A 21,340-nucleotide genomic window follows, 5' to 3' on the forward strand; every position below is an offset into this window, starting at 1 on the left:
CCATAAGAGGGTGCTCTAAATCACTATTGATCAGAGAAATGCAAATTAAGACAACTGAGATACCACTACACACCTCTGATTGGCTAGAATGACAGGAAAAGATAATGCGGAATGTTGGAGGGGATATGAGAAAACAGGGGCACTGATACATTGTTGGTGGAGTTGTGAATACATCTAGTCATTCTGGAGAGCAGTTTGGAACTATGCTCAAAAAGTTATCAAACTGTGTATACCCTTTGACCCAGCAGTGTCTCTACTGGGCTTATATCCTAAAGAGATTTTTTTTTTTTTTAATTTAATAGCCTTTTATTTACAGGATATATATATGGGTAACTTTACAGCATTAACAATTGCCAAACCTCTTGTTCCAATTTTTCACCTCTTACCCCCCCCACCCCCTCCCCTAAATGGCAGGATGACCAGTAGATGTTAAATATATTAAAATATAACTTAGATACACAATAAGTATACATGACCAAAACATTATTTTGCTGTACAAAAAGAATCAGACTCTGAATTATTGTACAATTAGCTTGTGAAGGAAATCAAAGATGCAGGTGTGCATAAATATAGGGATTGGGAATTCAATGTAATGGTTTTTAGTCATCTCCCAGAGTTCTTTTTCTGGGTATAGCTAGTTCATTTCATTACTGCTCCATTAGAAATGATTTGGTTGATCTCGTTGCTGAGGATGGCCTGATCCATCAGAACTGGTCATCATCTAGTATTGTTGTTGAAGTATATAATGATCTCCTGGTCCTGCTCATTTCACTCAGCATCAGTTCGTGTAAGTCTCTCCAGGCCTTTCTGAAATCATGTTGGTCATTTCTTACAGAACAGTAATATTCCATAATTTTCATATACCACAATTTATTCAGCCATTCTCCAACTGATGGACATCCATTCAGTTTCCAGTTTCTAGCCACTACAAAAAGGGCTGCCACAAACATTCGTGCACATACAGGTCCCTTTCCCTTCTTTAATATCTCTTTGGGATATAATCCCAGTAGTAACACTGCTGGATCAAAGGGTATGCACAGTTTGATAACTTTTTGAGCATAGTTCCAAACTACTCTCCAAAATGGTTGGATTCGTTCACAACTCCACCAACAATGAATCAATGTCCCAGTTTTCCCACATCCCTCTCAACAATCATCATTATTTTTCCTGTCATCTTAGCCAATCTGACAGGTGTGTAGTGTATCTTAGAGTTGTCTTCATTTGCATTTCTCTGATTAATAATGACTTGGAGCATCTTTTCATATGACTAGAAATAGTTTCAATTTCTTCATCTGAGAATTGTCTGTTCATATCCTTTGACCATTTTTCAATTGGAGAATGGCTTGATTTTTATAAATTAGAGTTAATTCTCTATATATTTTGGAAATGAGGCCTTTATCAGAACCTTTGACTGTAAAAATATTTTCCCAGTTTATTGCTTCCTTCTAATCTTGTCTGCATTAGTTTTGTTTGTACAAAACTTTTCAGTTTGGTATAATCGAAATTTTCTATTTTGTGATCAGTAATGATCTCTAGTTCTGCTTTGGTCATAAAAACCTTCCCCTTCCACAGGTCTGAGAGGTAAACTATCCTATGTTCCTCTAATTTATTAATAATTTCATTCTTTATGCCTAGGTTATGAACCCATTTTGACCTTATCTTGGTGTACGGCGTTAAGTATGGATCAATGCCTAGTTTCTTCCATATTAGTTTCCAATTTTCCCAGCAATTTTATCAAACAGTAAGTTCTTATCCCAAAAGCTGGGATCTTTGGGTTTGTCAAAGACTAGGTTGCTATATTTGTTGACTGTTTTATCCCTTGAACCTAATCTATTCCACTGATCAACTAATCTATTCCTTAGCCAATACCAAATAGTTTTGGTAACTGCTGCTCTATAATATAGTTTTAGATCTGGTACAGCTAAGCCTCCATCATTTGATTTTTTTTTCATTAATTCCCTTGAAATTCTTGACCTTTTGTTTTTCCATATGAACTTTGTTGTTATTTTTTCTAGGTCATTAAAATAGTTTTTTGGGAGTCTGATTGGTATAGCGCTAAATAAATAGATTAGTTTAGGTAATATTGTCATCTTTATTATATTTGCTCGCCCTATCCAAGAGCATTTAATATTTTTCCAATTGGTTAGATCAGACTTAATTTGTGTGAAAAGTGGTCTGTAATTTTGCTCATAAAGTTTCTGATTTTCCCTTGGCAGATAGATTCCTAAATATTTTATATTATCAGTAGTTACTTTAAATGGAATTTCTCTTTGTAACTCTGACTGTTGGATTTTGTTAGTGATATATAAGAATGCTGATGACTTATGTGGGTTTATTTTATAACCAGCAACTTTGCTAAAGTTGTGGATTATTTCTAATAACTTTTTAGCAGAATCTCTGGGGTTCTCTAAGTATACCATCATGTCATCGGCAAAGAGTGATAATTTGGCTTCCTCATTGCCTATTCTTATTCCTTTAATCTCTTTCTCAGCTCTTATTGCTAAAGCTAGCGTTTCTAATACAATATTAAATAGTAACGGTGATAGTGGGCAACCTTGTTTCACTCCAGATCTTATTGGGAATGGTTGCAGTTTGTCTCCATTACATATGATGCTTACTGATGGTTTTAAATAGATGCTGCTGATTATTTTAAGGAAAAGTCCATTTATTCCTATACTCTCAAGTGTTTTTAACTAAAGAGATCTTAAAGGAGGGAAAGAGACTCACATGTGCAAACTCTATTATTATTTACTTGCATTTTTGTTTTCCTTCTCAGGTTTTTTTCTTTCTTTCTAGATCTGATTTTCTTTATACAGCAAGACAGCTGTATAAATATATATTGGATTTAACATATACTTTAACATATTTAACATGTATTGAACAACTGCCATTTAGGGAAGGGGATAGGAGGAAAGAGGGGAAAGGTTGGAACAGAAGGTTTTGCAAGGGTCAGTGTTGAAAAATTACCCATGCATATGTTTTGGAAATAAAAAGCTATAATAATAATTTAAGAAAAGAGCACTAATTGGTGATCGCGACTGCCAGTCTTTTCAATACTTCCAGACTGCCAGATTCTTCTAGGCCAGTTGACTTGAACTCATCAAAGACAGTTCACCCAGTTCTTAATATCATTTTACTTATCTAGGCTGTCAAATCCCTATTAGACATTATTTTCTGTCTTTTTTCAGTCTCAAAAGCAAAAGCAAAAGCAAAAGTGTTTTAGTTGGAATTTGAATCCACCTCCAACTTCCAAAATTGCATGTTTTATTAAAAAAAACTTAACATTGAGCATCAATATGTTCTATCAATTTTTCTTAGAAACTATTAAATTTAATTAATTTCAATGCATATTGTTGCTTAGTCATTTCAGTCATATCTGACACTTGGTAACCCCATTTGGAATTTTTGTGACAGAGGTACTGGAATGGTTTTCCATCTCCTTCTCCAGCTCATTTAACAGATGAAGAAACTGAAACAAAATGGCTTGCCCAGATTCATACAAGTGGTGTGTATCTGAGGTGGAATTTGAACTCAGATCTTCTTAATTTCAGGTCCAATGCTCTATCCACTGTACTGTCTAGCTGTCAATTTCTTTTTTTTTAATTAATTAATTTTAATACACATTGCTTTATGAATCATGTTGGGAGAGGGTGAAAAAAACAGAAAAAAGAAGTGAACAAAGCATTTGTTGATTTATATTCACTCTCCATAGTTCTTTTTCTAGATGCAGATGGCATTTTCTGTTTTAAGTCTATTGGGATGACTTTGGATCACTAAAGCACTTAGAAAGAACTAAGCCTTTCATAGTTGATCATCACACACTCTTGCTGTTATTGTGTACAGTGTATTCCTGGTTCTGTTTGTTTCACTCAATATCAGTTCATGTAAATCTTTCCACCTTTCTAAAGTCAGCTTGTTCATCATTTTTTAATAGAACAATAATATTACATTACCTTCATATATCATAGCTTATTCAGCCATTTCCCTTTCCCCCTCCATTTCTTTATTACCACAAAAAGCTGCCAATTTCAATGCATAAATGAACCTAATAATTTTTTGAGTCACTTCTAAGTCTCATCAGAATTCTTTGTCCATTCATTCTCAATAGCCACAAACTGCCTACAAAACAAAGCTATTGATTGTAAATATTAATATGGAATCGGCCCTACCCACAGCTAGCTAAAATTTAATGAGATAAGACTAAGACACATTAAGCAATGAAAGAATACAGAATCAAACAATAGGTTATATAATCATTAAATTGTCTAATAATGAAAAAAATACCTTTCAACTTGGCAAAGTATCATCCCTTCAGCAGGGTAGCCATACAATTTTCTTTTTTAGTATTCATTGTATATTGAAACGTTTGTACTTCTTGATAATTGTTAAGTTCACGATAAAGGTTTTTTTAAAGAAAAAGTTGGCTGAAGATGCATTTTTTAAAATGTATATATATATTCCAAACTGAAATGTCCCTTGTAACAAAAACTATGAAGCAAAAACATTTAGAATGATCATGTCTGAGAATATATGCAACTGCTATGTCCTCAATTCCACTAATTCTTGGCTGCAAGGAAGGAGATTTGTTTTATTACAAACCAGGTGTTTTCTACTGGGGCTGACATGGACATCTAGATTATTGGAAAAATGGCATTTGACTCAAAATGAGAGATGAGGCTTTCTGGGCTTTCTGGCAAAATTCTTACTCTCATTTTGCCTTTTGCTAAATTAGACCAGCAGGTCTATTAATCCTACTAAATCCTGGGATCCTATCTATCTTGCTAAATAGTTCTTGATATTATAGATACATTGTCTCTCCTGAAAAGCTTAATTGGCCTGTCTCCTTTTAGCATATAAAACTGAATCAACATAGACACAGACTGAAAGCCCTCCATCAATGAGACAACATCTTTCTTTATTGCCACATAACTGCTAAATTATAAATATTCAGCTTTAGAACACTTCTTCCTGCAACATCAATAATATTAACACATTCACTCATTCAACAAACATATATTAAGCACCTGCTATGTCCTAGGTGCTATGGTAATACTAGAGTTGTCACAAGTAGCCCCTACCCTCAAAGAACTTACATTTTATTGCAGAATATGTTTTCTATCATCTAATCAAGCACTATCTTTTATGGTTTCCAAATGATAAAGGCCATTGGTATTTGATTAGTTGCAAAGGCATGGGGATTGGTAGGCCTTAAAAAAATATTTTTTGCACTGACCAAGAAAACCAAATCTTACTTTTCAAAATAGACAGCGAGAGATACTAATGCATTGTTGGTGGAGTTGTGAAATGAGCCAACTATTCTAAAGAACAATTTGGAACTATGCCCAAAGGGCTATAAAGCTGGGCATATCCTTTGACCCAGCTGTGCCATTACTGGGTCTATATTTCAAGGAAACCATAAAGGAGGGAAAAGGATCCATATGTGCAAAAATGTTTGTAGCAGCTCTTTTTGTGGCAGCAAAGCATTGGAAAATGAGTAGATGCCCATCAGTTGGGGGATGGCTAAACAAGTTGTGGTACATGAAATAATGGAATATTATTGTTCTATAAAAAATGATGAACAAGTTGATTATAGAAAGGCCTGGAAAGATTGACACGAACTGACACTGAGCAAAACAAGCAGAACTGGAAATATATTGTACACAATAACAGCAAGAACGTGCGATGATCAGCTTTGAAAACCTTCGTTCTTCTCAGTGGTTCAGTGCTCCAAAGCAATCCCAATAGACTTTGGACGGAAAATGCCATCTGCATTCAGAAAAAGAACTATGGCAACTGAGTGTAAATCAACAAATGCTGTGTTCACTTCTTTTTTCTTTTTGTTTTTTTTTAAATCTCTCCCATGGTTTTTCCCTTTTGTTCTGATTTTCCTCTCCCAACATGATTCATAAAATAATATATATTTTTTAAAAAATGAACAGGGAAAGCTGCAAAGAATCTAGCAAAGAGAGAACTGATATTAGAGGAGCCTCTTCAGAAATTAATATTGGGTGGGAGGTCAGACATGAAACTGCAAGAGCTGCTCCTGCTGACGCCACTTGGACCAGGTAGTACAGTGGGGAGAGCACTGGAGGCCAAGACTTGTTCATAATCCTTGCCTCTGCCACATAAGACTTGTGTGGCTTTGGAAAAGTCACACCTTTTATCTTTGCCTCAATTTCCTCCTCTGAAAAATGAGGAAGTAGAATTTATTAAATGATCTTTAAGGTAAGTTCCAGCTGTAACATCCTTTTAGACCAAGGGTTTGGAACTTTTTTGTGTTATATATCCTTAAGGCAGGCTGATGAAGCCTCCAGATTGCTTCTCAAGAGAATATTTAAAACCACAGGATTACAAAGCAAAAACTATATTGAAATGTAGTTATCAATACATATGTATCCATACATATACACATACACTCTCACTCACTCTCTTTACATATTTATAAAGTGATTATGTGTAAAATGTACAAATAAATATGTGTGTATACTCCTGGGTCCCCAAGTTAAGAGCTTGTTTTAGATGAAGAGAAACAAATATCCTTGGCTAGTTTGATGCCCACATCTGAATCCCTGAGTATGCCTTGAGTTAGAAGGAAGGTGGAGTAGTAGGGCAGGTCACCTAGGAGAGAGTCTCTGATATAGGATAGAAAATAGCATCTTCTAAGAGCTTTACAAATGTTAAATAAGGATTTCCCATCAACTCACCAGGAGGTGAGGACAGTCATTCAGTATCATTATCCTCCTTTTACAAATGACAGAAGGAGAGGTTAAATGATTTACCCTGGATCAGAGACAGAGCTGGTATTGGAAAATCAATGGCTTTCTGTCTCATGATCCCTAGTCTGGGCTCTATGGCCATCTTCAAGAAAGAAGGAGGGACCTCCCTCATTTTCTCAGACGAAGAGATGTCTCCATGGTAACCAAATCAGCCAGGGTCCCGGAGCTTCACCTTCTGTTCCACTCCTAGTGACAATATCTCCGTAGCAACCTAATATAATGTCAAAAGGCAAATGATGATGAACCCATATGGGGAATGAGTAGCTTGAGCACATAAATTGTCAGGAGACCCTTTGTTTCTATAGAAACTGTGTCAAAAAGAAGAGGATAAAGGCAATATAAATATTGTCATAATAAATCTGATATAAGATCCATCAAGCCTGAGATTTTAACAGTGGAATTCAAGGATCGTCTGTGGGAGGAAAGGCAAGACTGTCTTTAGAATACAAGTGTTCATGAGTTGAAAAGGACTTCAGAGGTCACCTAACCTAACCATCACCCAAAATATGAATGCTTGTGAATTCAGGATATATTGGTCATGCATTTGTGGGAAAACTTCTAAAGACCAGGGAATTTACCCATTCTGTTTGGGCTCTGATTATTACAAAGTTCATAAAACTAAAATTCATAACAGGCTTTCCTGATAGTAGGCCATGCTATGATTTTCCAAAACTTGCCTAGCCTTTCAGATTTAAAGAGGAACTTGCTATGTGGGACTTAAGTAATAAGTCCTACTCCTTATCCTGATATTCAAAAGTCTTTAAAAATATAACTCTCTGTAGAGACCTGAAACTCAGTGTGATGAAGATCAATTTCCTTATATTTCCTCTTCCAAATTTTCCTATTTCTTTCTACTGAAGGTACCGACTACTAATACCTCCCAACACCCACATTCCTAACCTATGTATTATCAACTCATTCTCCAATCCACCTACTTTTCTGACATATGACTGTTTTTGATACTGCTTTTAACATATATCTGGATTGCATTTGGAAAACTGTATATTTTAGAATAATTCCAAGTTACTCCCTTCTGACTTGTAAATATTAGTGTTTTCATGATACTATATGATTGCAAATCAGGGAACAATACAATCTCTGAAAATTAAAGATCACAAATCACTCAAAAGTCTACAGGGATACAGGAGACAATGGATCTCTAATCATGATTTGTATGCAAGAAATGATATAAAAATAGCCAGAAAATATATAATTGGAAAGGAGGAAAGGTCAGTCAGGTACTTGAAATGAACAATAACCAATGCATAGCCAAAGTCCTGTACCCAGGAGAAAGCAGCTTCTAGGGCATTGGATAGATCCTCTATGAATGATATGGGACTCAAGAATAAGTAAACTTGACTGGGTTATGATCTAGACTGTTGGAGGGAGAATCTAACTTGATGAGACCATGGAACTCCAGAAATACTAAGTGAATGAGTGATTACATCCCCTTTTCCCACCACTCTGAAGCCACAGTTCTTTCAGTGCAGGATTTTGTCATTAAAGGGACATGTGATGAGAGGTCATGGTCTTCCTTCTTGATATCATTTCCCAAACATCCAAGTTTTCCTCAGGGATCTATAGTTCTATCGTCTATAAATTTACGTAAACCCCTACAGAGCCCCTCTAAACCTTTACATGTTAAAAACAAACCAAAAAACCTTTTCCTAATGTACATAATATTTCTAACCCTTCCTAATGTAGGTAGTACATGTGCATGTAACCCTTTCAAAAGCACATAGTACATGCACATGTCAATCTTCCTAATGTATGTAGTACATGACCATGCAATGCTTCCACAATGTACATGTCTGACATGTTACTACCCTACCCAAAAACCTCCTAAAAATGTTAAAGGGATGAATTTGAATTTTATTCCAGAGATACTAGGCAACCCCTGAAGCTTCTTGCACAGGAGAATTCAAGGGTCAGACCCTGGCCTTGTAATGATATGCATATTCAGGAAGAAGGGCAAGAGCAGCCCTGACAACTGTCTAGGAGATTTGTCCTCACTGTCCCAACCTGAAGAATCCTAGAGTTCTCAAGATAATGGTAGAATAACCTAGGTTTGTGTCTCCATGCGGAGTCAATCCTTTGAGAAGTGGTCATAGTACAGAGAATATAGAATGGCAGAGCTGGTTGGAAAATTAGAATGCAGAAGACTATTATAGCTACAAGGGATGTTGGGACACAGAACATAAAATCTCAGAACTGGAAGGAACCTTAGGATATAGAATGTCAGTTCTGGAAAAGATTGTAAGGTACTAAATGTCAAGTGCCTGAGCTAGAAAGAATCTTACTTAGAAAACTGAACACAATCTAAGTTATATTTTAATATATTTAACATCTACTGGTCATCCTGCCATCTAGGGGAGGGGGTGGGGAGGGGTAAGAGGTGAAAAATTGGAACAAGAGGTTTGGCAATTGTTAATGCTGTAAAGTTACCCATGTATATATCCTGTAAATAAAAGGCTATTAAATTAAAAAAAAAATAAAAAAAAAAAAGAAAGAAAACTGAACACAGACGACCATCTCAATGAGGCTTCAGAGTCTATCTGGTCCACCTTTTCCTGCTCTTTGTGGTAAAGTAAGGCATCTGAGGCTGACAGGAAAAAAAGTTGACCAAGATCCAATAGAGAACTACTGGTAAAATTTGAACCAAACACAGATTTGTTGATTCCCAGCATCCTAGTATAATGTAAATGACACTGAATTTGGAATTAGAGAAATTGGTTTGAATTCCATTCTTTCTGTTTATGAATTATCACATGGCAATCAAATTATTTTGTCTCTCTAGACATCCATCTCTACATCCGTGAAATGAAGAGGCTGAATTCCATGATTTATAAGTTTCCTTTTTACTTTGGAATCATGGGACCTTAACTCAAGGTTTGAACATGATTAGTAAGATATTGCTACCATAGCTCAAACTTGGATTATGTTCATCAGTGTCTCTGCATACAATTCATTGTTTCTTAGTGGGCAAGTGTAAGGATTAAGTATATGGCCCACAGCAGATGTCCTTGGGGTGTCTCCTATGACAGGAATACAGAATTTTTGAGAATGGTGCCTATTCTTCTCAATATAGTTCCAGTTTTTCAGTCCCCCCCAACTGCAGGAAAGAAAGCAGGCAGCCATGTCCTCCTTGTACCCTCCAAAGAAAGGGGTTGTGCCAGGCTGAGTGACCTTGCGGCATTGTCAGTCAATGCCAGCTGCTCCCCTGGGCAGCTGGCAGGGCTGTCCCTTCCATCTCCACTGATTATATCTGATATCATCACAAGGCAGCAGGAGCTTTTGGGCTCAGGGACCCCAAATTCAAGTAAGATGCCAGAAACAAAAGCTTATTTTGTATCAAATTTCTACTTCCCAAGACCCACAGAAAAACTGGCAACAAAGAACACAAGGGTACAGAGAAGTGAGACTGAGGATTCTGTGAACCATTTCCCTGTTTTCAGTCTGCCCCATTATTTTTTTAATGATCACTGCTACCATAACAAGGTAGAGGGGACCATCTAAATGTTTCTGACATAGACCAGTTGCTCAGTTTCCTACCACTGCCCTGCAGATTCCGGTCCTTTTATAAGCCTGTGCTTCTTGGTGACAGCTACAAAACCCTACAAAAGCAAAAACCATTTAAGCTCCTATTACACGTCGTATCGATAAACCAAGAATTTCTGCCTTTCCCTCCAGGAGATTACAATAGGGGTGTGGGGGGAGAGAGCGGAAGGGGAGGAAGATAGATGGGAAGAGTTCAAGGATAATGCAGACAGAAAGAGATGTGATAGTTGCATATAAAGTCAGATGTGATGGGAACCAAGGAAGGATCCATACAAAAGGTTTTAAGAAATTCTGAGGGGAACATTCACTTCAGCAAGGGAAACGAGAGAAGGTTTTTATGGAAGAGGTGTCACCTGAGCTAAGTGTACCTGAGTACCCTGAGGCAGCTATTTAGAAGCAATCCTCAAGCCCAGGTAGTTTCCTCCTGGGAAGCAACAGGGGACTGATTCTAACTAGACAGGGTTCAAGTAATAGCATATTTCATCTCAAGGCAATAAGGGAGGCTATTCTGAATCCTCACTGCTAACCTAATCACACTTACCTGAATCAGCGGCCAACCTGTAGAACAACCATTCATCATTATAGGCCAATTAGCCTCTATACTTTACTTCCTACTAATTCTTGTCCTAATGCCATTCGCAGTGTTAGGACCCAGCAGAGTAGTATAGTGGGAAGAGTAATGGACCTGGAGTCAAGAAAGACTTGGTTTGTATCCTTGACTTACTAGCTGTTTTGTCTTGGACAAGTCACTTAAACTTAATGATCCTCAGTTTTCTGAATGGTAAAGTGGAAATAATAATGCTTACACTATACATTTCACAGGGTTACTGTTAGCAAAATCTTTTGCAAATCTTAAAGGTTCTAGAATGACTCAATCAATAAACATTTATTAAATGCCTTGTACAAGGTTGTGAAAGTCCAGCCTGGAACTTGAGTGATCCCAACCCTCTTAGGAAGCTAGGGAGGTGGGACTCAACTTGGATGTCTGAAGTGCCTCAGAATTATACTTTCTACCACTGCTCAGTTGCCAGGATTCAGCATACATTGCTGAGTGATGGATTTCTGCAGCTGTGGCCAGAACTGTAACAGGGACTATGCTGGAGGTCTCTTAAATTCTGTTTTCATAAGGTCATACCCTAAGAACTCCCAATGCTAGCTAATCTGTCCTTTTGTAGAGGCTGTATGTGCCTCCAAGTCAAGTCAATAAGTAATATTAAGAGTCTACTGAACCAAGTATGTACCAGAATTATACAGTTCTAAAATTAATGGTCTGAACTCTGAGATACCACTTCCTAAATTGGCTAAGATGATAGGAAAAGATAATGACAAATGTTGGAGGGAATGTGGGAAAACTGGGACATTAAGGCATTGTTGGTGAACTGTGAAATGACCCAGCTATTCAGAGAAATTTGTAACTATGACCAAAGGATTATAAAACTGTACATATTCTTTGATCCAGCAATCTCACTCCTGTATCCCAAAGAGATCAGAAAAAGGGAAAAGAACCCACATATACAAAACTGTTTGTAGCAGCTCTTTTTTGTAGTGGCAAAGAACTGGAAATTGAGTAGATATCCATTAGTTGGAAAATGGCTGAATTTAAGATATACTAATGCAATGGAATATTATTGTTCTATAAGAAATGATGAGTAGGCCGATTTCAGAAAAGCCTGGAAATACTTCCATGAACTGATGTACATTGTACATAATAACAACAAGATTATGTGATGATCAGTTGTGATGCACTTGACTCTTCTCAACAATGCAATGATTCAAGGCAATTCCAATAACATGGGATAGAAAACTCCATCTGCATCCAGAGAGAGAACTATGGTACTGAATGTGGATCAAAGCATAGTATTTTCACTTTTTTTATTTGTTTGTTTTTTCCTTTCTGTGTTTTTTTTTCCCTTTTGATCTGATTTGTCTTGTACAACATGATAAATATAAAAATATGTTTTCTAAATAGATTAACAGTCTACATTATCTAATAGGACAATAGTCACTTAATCTTTGAGAGTACATCTGGAAAATAATTCTCCTAAAATCATTCAATCTCTCTTTGACCATTCCCTTCAAGGATTTTTCTGCCTCCACCAGCAGATCAGAGATGACCAAGACCCTACAATCTCTTCAGGAAATAGAGGAAGAAGGTACCTATTCTTTTTTTTTTTTTAATTTAATAGCCTTTTTACCCTTTGACCCAGCAGTGTTTCTACTGGGCTTATACCCCAAGGAGATACTAAAGAAGGGAAAGGGACCTGTATGTGCCAAAATGTTTGTGGCAGCCCTGTTTGTAGTGGCTAGAAACTGGAAACTGAGTGGCTGCCCATCAACTGGAGAATGGTTGGGTAAATTGTGGTATATGAATGTTATGGAATATTATTGTTCTGTAAGAAATGACCAGCAAGATGAATACAGAGAAGCTTGGAGAGAATTACATGAACTAATGCTAAGTGAAATGAGCAGAACCAAGAGATCATTATATACATCAACAACGATACTGTATGAAGATGAAATCTGATGGAAGCGGATTTCTTTGACAAAGAGACCTAATTCAGTTTCAATTGATCAATGATGGACAGAAGCAGCTACACCCAAAGGAAAAAAAAACACTGGGAAATGAATGTAACTGTTTGCATTTTTGTTTTTCTTCCCGGTTACTTTCTACCTTCTGAATCCAATTCTCCCTGTGAACAAGAAAACTGTTTGGATCTGCACAACACATTGTATCTAGGATATACTATGTCATATTCAACATATATAGGACTGCTTTCCATCTAGGGGAGGGGGTGGAGGGTGGGAGGAGGAAAATCGGAACAGAAGTGAGTGCAAGGGATAATGTTGTAAAAAAAAAATTACCCAGGCATGGATTCTGTCAATAAAAAAAAAATTAATAGCCTTTTATTTACAGGTTATATGTATGGGTAACTTTATAGCATTAACAATTGCCAAACCTCTTGTTCCAGTTTTTCACCTCTTACTCCCCACCCCCTCCCCCAGATGGCAGGATGACCAGTAGATGTTAAATATATTTAAATATAAATTAGATACACAATAAGTATAATGACAAACTGTTATTTTGCTGTACAAAAGACTCAGACTCTGAAATATTGTACAATTAGCTTGTGAAGGAAATCAAAAATGCAGGTGGGTATAAATATAGGGATTAGGAATTCAATGTAATGGTTTTTAGTCATCTGCCAGAGTTCTTTCTCTGGGCGGAAGGTACCTATTCTTTCATGGGTTGTTACTATAATCCCTTTAGGAGTGAGAAAGTCAAAGATCTTAACTAGATTTAAGCTATTTCTAGGATTTTAGTGGAGAGCATTATTATTTTTTTTTTTTTACTTTTCTTTTTTTTTTTATTTAATAGCCTTTAATTTACAGGATATATACATGGGTAACTTTACAGCATTAACAATTGCCAAACCTCTTGTTCCAATTTTTCACCTCTACCCCCCACCCTCCCTAGATGGCAGGATGACCAGTAGATGTTAAATATATTAAAAATATAACTTAGATAATAAAAGTAATGACAAAACATTATTTTGCTGTACAAAAGAATCAGACTCTGAATTATTGTACAATTAGCTTGTGAAGGAAATCAAAGATGGGGTGTCATAAATATAGGGACTGGGAATTCAATGTAAGGTTTTTAGTCATCTCCCAGAGTTCTTTTTCTGATAGTTATTAGTTCATTACTGCTCTTAGAAATGATTTGGTTGATCTTGTTGCTGAGGATGGCCTGATCCATCAGGACTAGTCATCATCTAGTATTGTTGTTGAAGATATAATGATCTCCTGGTCCTGCCATTTCACTCAGCATCAGTTCGTAAGTCTCTCCAGGCCTTTCTGAAATCATCCTGTTGGTCATTTCACAGAACAGTAATATTCCATAATTTCTATATACCACAATTTATTCAGGCCATTCTCCAACTGATGGACATCCATTCAGTTTCCAGTTTCTAGCCACTACAAAAGGGCTGCCATCAAAATTCGTGGCAACATACAGGTCCCTTTCCCTTCTTTATAATCTCTTTGGGATATAATCCCAGTAGTAACACTGCTGGATCAAAGGGTATGCACAGTTTGATAACTTTTTGAGCATAGTTCCAAACTACTCTCCAAAATGGTTGGATTCGTTCACAACTAGTGGAGAGCATTATTTCCAGAAAAGTTTGATTAAGTACTGAAAAGTTTCCTTGCTTTCAGGTAAGCCTAGAAAGGACTTTATACTGAAGAGACAAATGTTTCTTTTTTTTCTTCCTTTTTTTTTTTTTTTTTTTTGTTTTGTTTTTTTCTGATGCAATTCCCATTAAATGACTTGCCCCAGCTAGGAAGTATTAAGTGTCTGAGACCACATTTGAACTCTGGTCTTCCTGACTTCAGGGTTGGTGTTCTATCCACTGCACCACCTAGCTGCCCCCTTCAGGGTTGGTGCTCTATCCACTGCAGCATTTTGCTGCCCAGAAACAAAAGCTTCTTAATAACTTCACTTATAATATTCTATAGTTCCCTAATACAAAACTAGGAAGCCATAATTGAAAGAAGCTTTGAAAATCAGTCTTCTCAATCCTCATCTTTCTAAACCTCTCTGAGATCTCTGACACTGGCAATCGCCTTCTCCTTAATTACTCTCTTTATTCTTAGTTTTTGTGATGATTTTCTTTTCTGGTTCTCTTCCTATTTGTGGGACTACTCCCTTTTACTAGATCTTCATCCAAGCAGCTCATTAATATCATCTAGGATTATTATTTGTGATAAAGGGAATGTACACATCATTGAAATATTAAAGCAATAATCATAATTCATGCTTTTGTTCTCTGAAAGTGCTTCGAATCAACGATCACTAGAATCTGAGAAGTGGAAATGAGGGCTTAGAAGTGTAGTATAGGGGGTAGCTAGGTGGCACAGTGGATAGAGCACCAAACCTGAAGTCAGGAGGTCCTGAGTTCAAATTTGACCTCAGATACTTAACACTTTCTGGCTGTGTGACCCTGGGCAAGTCACTTAACCCCAATTGCCTCAGAAAAAAAAAGTGTAGTATAAACCCCTAAATGATATAGGGACTTCTTTCTCTAGCCTATACTTGAAGACTATCAATAAAGGTGAATTTCTGGCTAGAACAGGTAGTATTTTCATTTTGTAGGTGGCTTCTAATGTAATTTTACAGCCATAAATAAGGTGACTTGTCTTAGTTCATAAAGTTTCTGATGAAGCAGACTTCCCAAGTCTCTTTCCTCTAGACCACAAATGTTATTTCAAAAACTCATAGATTTCAGGAAATATCAAGACTGCAAACTATTAGGGTTCATAGCAAAGTTCTAGCTAAGTCAGTTTAGGAGTTTGTCAAAACATGCTGAAAAACCTGTAAGAATTGTAATCCCCTTTAATTAATAAACCTTTTTTATCCAAAGGAACTTAGAACACAGTAAATTCTAAATGTCCCAATGAAGATAATGACTTCATTTCTAAGAAAAGGGAGACACTGAGTCATAAAGTGATTCACTTGCAAGGAGAAATCACTGGTTAAAATGTCCTATAGTACAAGGGTTGAAGGCAAGAATCAAAAGTAGGTTCAGCTGAAGATTGAGGCAAGGAGGAGTAAGACAGTCTGGTCATACTAGAGAAAGGACGGGAGATCTATAGATAGAAGCAGGCAAAAGCATGGATGAGGCTACAGTCTAATCCACAAGAATTGTAAAAACTCCTGAGTTCATCCTTACCTAGCCTATACATTGTTGTTGCATGATTTACTAGACACCAGCTCCCTTTATACTCCAGCATCCAATCAGGCCAGTCTGGAGACTAGGGAATTAATCCACAAATATTCATTAAATATTACTATGTGCCAGGCAGTGTGCAGCACTGGAGATACAAAGAAAGGAAAAAATAAACCTTCAGGGAGCTCACAATCTAATGGGAAGACAACATACAGTTAAGTAGCACTTATAAGATCTGTATAAATGTATGAATGTACATTTGGAATGTAGCTATTAAGGGAAATTCCCTAGCAGCTGGGGGAACTAGGGAAGACTTTCTAAAAGAGCTGGCATTTGAGTCAGGGATTCTAAGGAGTATTCTAGGCATGGGCGACAGCCAGCACAAAGCACAGAAACAAGAGATGGAGTGTCAAGTTTGAAGAATGGCAATTAGGCCAGAGAGCATGGAGGGGAATCAGATGTAAAAAGGTAAGGAGGAGCCAGGTGGTGAAAAGCTTTAAATGACCAACAAAGGACTTTCTATTTGATCCTGGAGGAGCTGGACAGTCCCGATTGGCTCTCTCCTTTACAGTGAGCACATACTAAATCAGTATGAAAGAAACCCAGAGGACTACATCATAGGCTAACCTGTTATCCCTTTATCTTTTGTTTCATTATCATTAACATTATAACCTAGCAAGTTCCCTGAAAGCTTAAAGTGTGTCTTTTTTCATTAAATCCAAACAAAGCATTACAGTAGGTGCAGTAGATCAGATATATACTCTCTGTGCCAGGCTTAGTGCTAAACATTAAGGATACAAATAAGACTAAGAAAGACAGTTCTTGCCCTCAAGGAGCTTATAATCTAAAGTGGGATGACACAAAAGGGGAAGGTGGAGGGTGTCAGTCTATTGTTTTTTAAAGGAAGATACCAGGAACATTTCTCTTTATTAACAAGAAAATCTGCTTGAGACAAACTCTCAATTATTCAAATGCCCAAACAAGTAGGGAGTTATTCACTAGAAATACTTTAGTCAATCCAAGGCAATCCCAAAAAACTCTGAATAGAAAAAACTCAATCTGCATCCAGAAAAAAGAACTATGGAGATTGAATGCAAATCAACACATATTATGTTCACTTCTTTTTTCTGGGTTTTTTTTTTTCCTCTCCCATAGTTTTTCATTTTTGTTTTGATTTTTCTCTCCCAACGTGATTTATAAAGCAATGTGTATTTTTAAAAATAAGTAAATAAATAAATTTTTTAAAAAGAAAGTGATGGAGATAGAAGGGTCTAAGATAATACATTATTACTCATATTAAATTTGACTCACATTCAGTCAAAAAAAAAAAAAAAAAAGGAAAAAGTAATACTTCAGTCAAATTTTGAGTCTTAATTTACTGAGCCATCTCCAAGCCCTTCCCTCCAACCCTTTCTTCCAGATTTCCTTTCCTAGCCCGCCTTTGGACTTGTTCTTTCCATATTGGACTCTGGGACATCCCTGCCTTGTATTCCAGACTCAAGAGATTTGCTTTGGAGCTAACAACTTATAAGTGACAGAGCAAGAAGTTAGCCAGAAAGTTTCTGTGATTCTGAAGGCTTTAGGCAGAACTTTTCAAAAAACAAAATGCTGCTTCAAAGATCCCTTTTCCTTTTCTACAGCACTCATTGTCTAAACTCTATGTTAGGCAAGTTTGTACTTGATCTTCTACTATTTTATGTCCTTCCTAATGACTGTTTCTTCAGTGTGTCTGTCTTACCAGTCCAACTTCATTTTAAGACCCTTGCAGGCAGGAGCTGTAGTAAGTATTGCATATCTCCCCTTTGTCTCCTCTCCTTCCCCAAGATTAAGTATAGTTCTAGAAACATAGCAAATGTTCATCAAAATGGATTGTATTGAATTCAGTCTGCTACTCAGTGTATTTTCTAGCTTCTCACTCTGTAGGCAGACACCAATCAATACCACTTCATTAGAGAAAAAACAGCCCAAAGGGAGATCTATCCCATGATAGTCTGCTCTTGTATTAGTGGATGTACAGCAAGACTTGTGTTAACTGATGCAGAACAAAAAAAGGAGCAAAATCAAGAGACTAACATAAACAACATTAATAAAACAAGTAAAAACAATACTAAAATGCAGCAAAATTCAATTAATTGCAATGAATAATCTCAGTTCCAAGGAACAGAGAGGGGCCTCCCTGGAATCCCTACTCCTTTCAGGAGAGTAATTTGCTCCAAGTTATAGAGAGGCAATAGGAAGAATACTTGGGCACCAAAGGACCTGTGTTCAAATCCTGACTATGATACTTATTACTTGTGTGACCTGTAGCAAGTCATGTAATTTCCATTGAGTTATAGTTTCTTCAAGTCATAAAATGACAGGATTTGAAGATATGGATCCCGAGATCCCTTTCTGATGTATATCTCTAAACCATATATAGAGGGAGGAGGAAAAAAGGGAAGAAAATAGCTTTTGAAGTGAGGTCTCTGGCCTATAAATCCTATACTCATAAACAGATCCATAGACTCAGAAAGTTCAGTCTAGAAGGGATCCCCTAGGAATGTTCAGTGACTTGACCAAAGTCATATAAGTAATGTGGCAAGGGCAGAACTGGAACCCGGGTCTTCAGATTCCAATTCCAGTGTTCTTTCCACAGCACCGCAATATAATCCCCACATATGGACTTTCTAAATTAAACTGAGCAGAGCCTGGTGTCTCCAGCTAACATGGGGAGGAAGTGAAAGAGGACTAAAAATGTCACTGTGACTTCCCCATACTGTTGTGCACCCCAGCTCCCTTCCTGAATCTATCAGCTTCATGTGGACCATTCAGCACTTTTTCTACCCTCTCCCCCCAGGCTCACCTCGCGAGGTTTGTCCATCTCATGCTGGAGCACTTGTTTGGCCAGCTCTGCCTCGATCAACCTCTGTCGGAGATCTTCGTTCTCCTCTTCCAATCGGATTCTCTTCTTTTCCACAGCCTCCAATTCATTATGCAGACGCACAGAGATGTCTTTGGAAACCTGCAAAAGACTAGGGTGAGTGATCTAGGGTGGCTAAAGCCTCAGGTCACCCTCTAGGCCCCTCAGGTATAGATGAGTACTGGCTGGCTCTTTCTATCTATGATCTCATCATATTTTCTTAGGTCAGAGGGTCATAAGTTTTAAAGAAGGAAGGATGTTGGATTATAGATGGAGAAACTGAAACTGAAGCCCAGAAACAAGATTTATTTAGGGTCATGTCACACATGTAGTTAGAATCAGCCTTCTAAAGAATCATTGTGGGGGAAAAAATTGCTATGTGCTATACCTCAAGGAGGTCAATGATCAAAAGAAAGGTCTTATATAAACCAACACTTAAATAGCAGCATTTTTTGGCAGCAAAGAACCAGAAACAAAGTAGCTTCCCATCAACAGAGGAATGGCTAAACAAAATATGGAATAATTTTGAATATAAATAATGGATTAACTATATGGTATTATAAGAAACAAATATGAAGAATCCTCAGTGGCAAAGGAAGACTTATATGAACTGATGCAAAGTGAAGAAAGTAGGATCAGAAATACAACTCAATACAATGACCTCAACAATGTTAATATAAAGAAAAACAATAATAAAAGAAAATCAAAATGAAATTCTGTGTAATTAAATGATCAAGCCTGGTCCTAAGGAAGAAATGAGTATACACTTCCTTCTCTTCTTTGTAGGGGGAGAGGGAAGTATTTTGAAGGTGGAACATAGCTCATATTTTCAGACTTGACTGATATGTTAATTGAACTCCTTTTATTTCTGTGTTTCAAGGTATAATGCTCTGGATGTAGAGGGATATACTGGGAAATGAAATAGCATAAAAACAAAAGTGAAACAATTTTTAAGTTAAAAAAAAGATAATACTCACTTGACAAATAAGAAAACTCAGGTTCAGAGAAATAGATCTATTTGATATGCTCAATGCCACACAATTAATTCGTAGCAGAGCTAGGACTAATCCTCCTCTGGGTCTAAAAAATACTACCTCTTGCAAAAGCAAGATCTCTCACACACCCTAAGGTCTGCCTCATTGAGCCTCAAAGAAGATGGAGGATTTTATGCAAGAATGGATTTAGGCTATATCTATGCTATACAGCATGTATCTGGAGCTGGTCCTTCAGAGGCATGAAAGGTGCCATTCCAAGGACAGAAAAAAAGTGATAACTCTGTTGACTATTAGGTTCTTTAGAAACAAGATGAGACTTCATGGCTGAAAATATTTTCATTTTGATATTTTCAATGCCAAGATATTTTGAATTGAAAACAAAAGCCCTCCTGTAAATGCAGCCTCCCCTCCCCACCAATTCTGAGTACTTTTATGGTAATTATGCTAACACTCATAACATATCCCTCATAATTCTATGTTAATTTTGGTTTACAAAGCACTTTCTCCCCATTATGTTATGAAGCAGACAATGGAAGTATTACTACTCAAACTTCACAGGTAGACACTGAGCCTCAGAAATTGAAGTACCTTACCTATAGCATGGGCGACCTCAGACACTATTAGCTGTATGACAGTTAAGCTCTGTTTGCCTCTATTTCCACATCTATAAAATGGGGAAGATAGCAGCACCTACCTTCCAGGGTAGTGGGGAATCAAGTAACATAATAATTATAAGTATGGTGCCTGCTACTCAGGAAGCACTTAATGAATGTTGACTGACTGTGAGCCAGATCTGATTCGAAATCCATTATATCAAAGACAGAAAAAGCCTGACCACATGCTCTTACTCAAGTGACTAAACGTTCAAGAGTGAAACCTACTCAATCCCTATCTTGTTTTACAAGATGGCCCTCTGAGGTTATGAGTCTTAATGTAAACTTTAAAATCTGATCAACATCCAGCTGAAGAGCACCAGCACAGTTCCTGATGAATGGCATTAGGTTTCAGGGGAAGGACACTGGCCCTGCTCCAAACCATGTCTCTTGCTTCCCAATTTGGTTTTCTTTCTAACGTTCCTTTCTCCCCCCTCTTCCCCCCAGCTTCCCTGCACTCCTAAACTCTGAACAATGAAGGAATCAAACTACATCACACTCTTAAGTCTACTTCCCTGGGCCCCTCAGTGCCAGGGCTTTCCCTTGGAAATCATCTCCAATTTATCCTGGAGAGAACTATTTTGAACAGAGTTGTTTGAATATTGTCTCCTCCACCAGACTAGGATTTCCTTGAGGACAGTCATGGTTTTTGCCTTTCCATGTATCTTAGGCATTTAGTGCAATGCCTGGCACATAATAGGTACTTAATATATCCTTTTTCTCTTGACCTGAC

The 21,340-nt window shown here is 37.1% G+C and overlaps 2 protein-coding genes across 3 annotated transcripts in view; one reads left to right on the top strand and one right to left on the bottom strand.

The window, feature by feature from the left end:
- The window catches only part of SOGA1 (suppressor of glucose, autophagy associated 1), a 116,764-nt gene that overhangs the window by 55,091 nt on the left and 40,333 nt on the right, over positions 1-21,340 (bottom strand). For both annotated transcript variants that reach the window (XM_023507206.2, XM_023507212.2), the window contains exon 3: positions 18,903-19,061. In XM_023507206.2, coding sequence (XP_023362974.2) covers positions 18,903-19,061 — 159 coding nt within the window. The remainder of the gene's footprint in view (positions 1-18,902; positions 19,062-21,340) is intronic.
- Positions 19,013-21,340, top strand: part of TLDC2 (TBC/LysM-associated domain containing 2) — a 70,182-nt gene continuing 67,854 nt past the window's right edge. Inside the window, exon 1 of the mRNA XM_012553372.3 lies at positions 19,013-19,076. The gene's annotated coding sequence lies outside the window, so the exon portion shown is untranslated. The remainder of the gene's footprint in view (positions 19,077-21,340) is intronic.

Source organism: Sarcophilus harrisii, chromosome 2 (genome assembly GCF_902635505.1).
Source record: "Sarcophilus harrisii chromosome 2, mSarHar1.11, whole genome shotgun sequence".
Classification (NCBI taxonomy): Eukaryota; Metazoa; Chordata; class Mammalia; order Dasyuromorphia; family Dasyuridae; genus Sarcophilus; species Sarcophilus harrisii.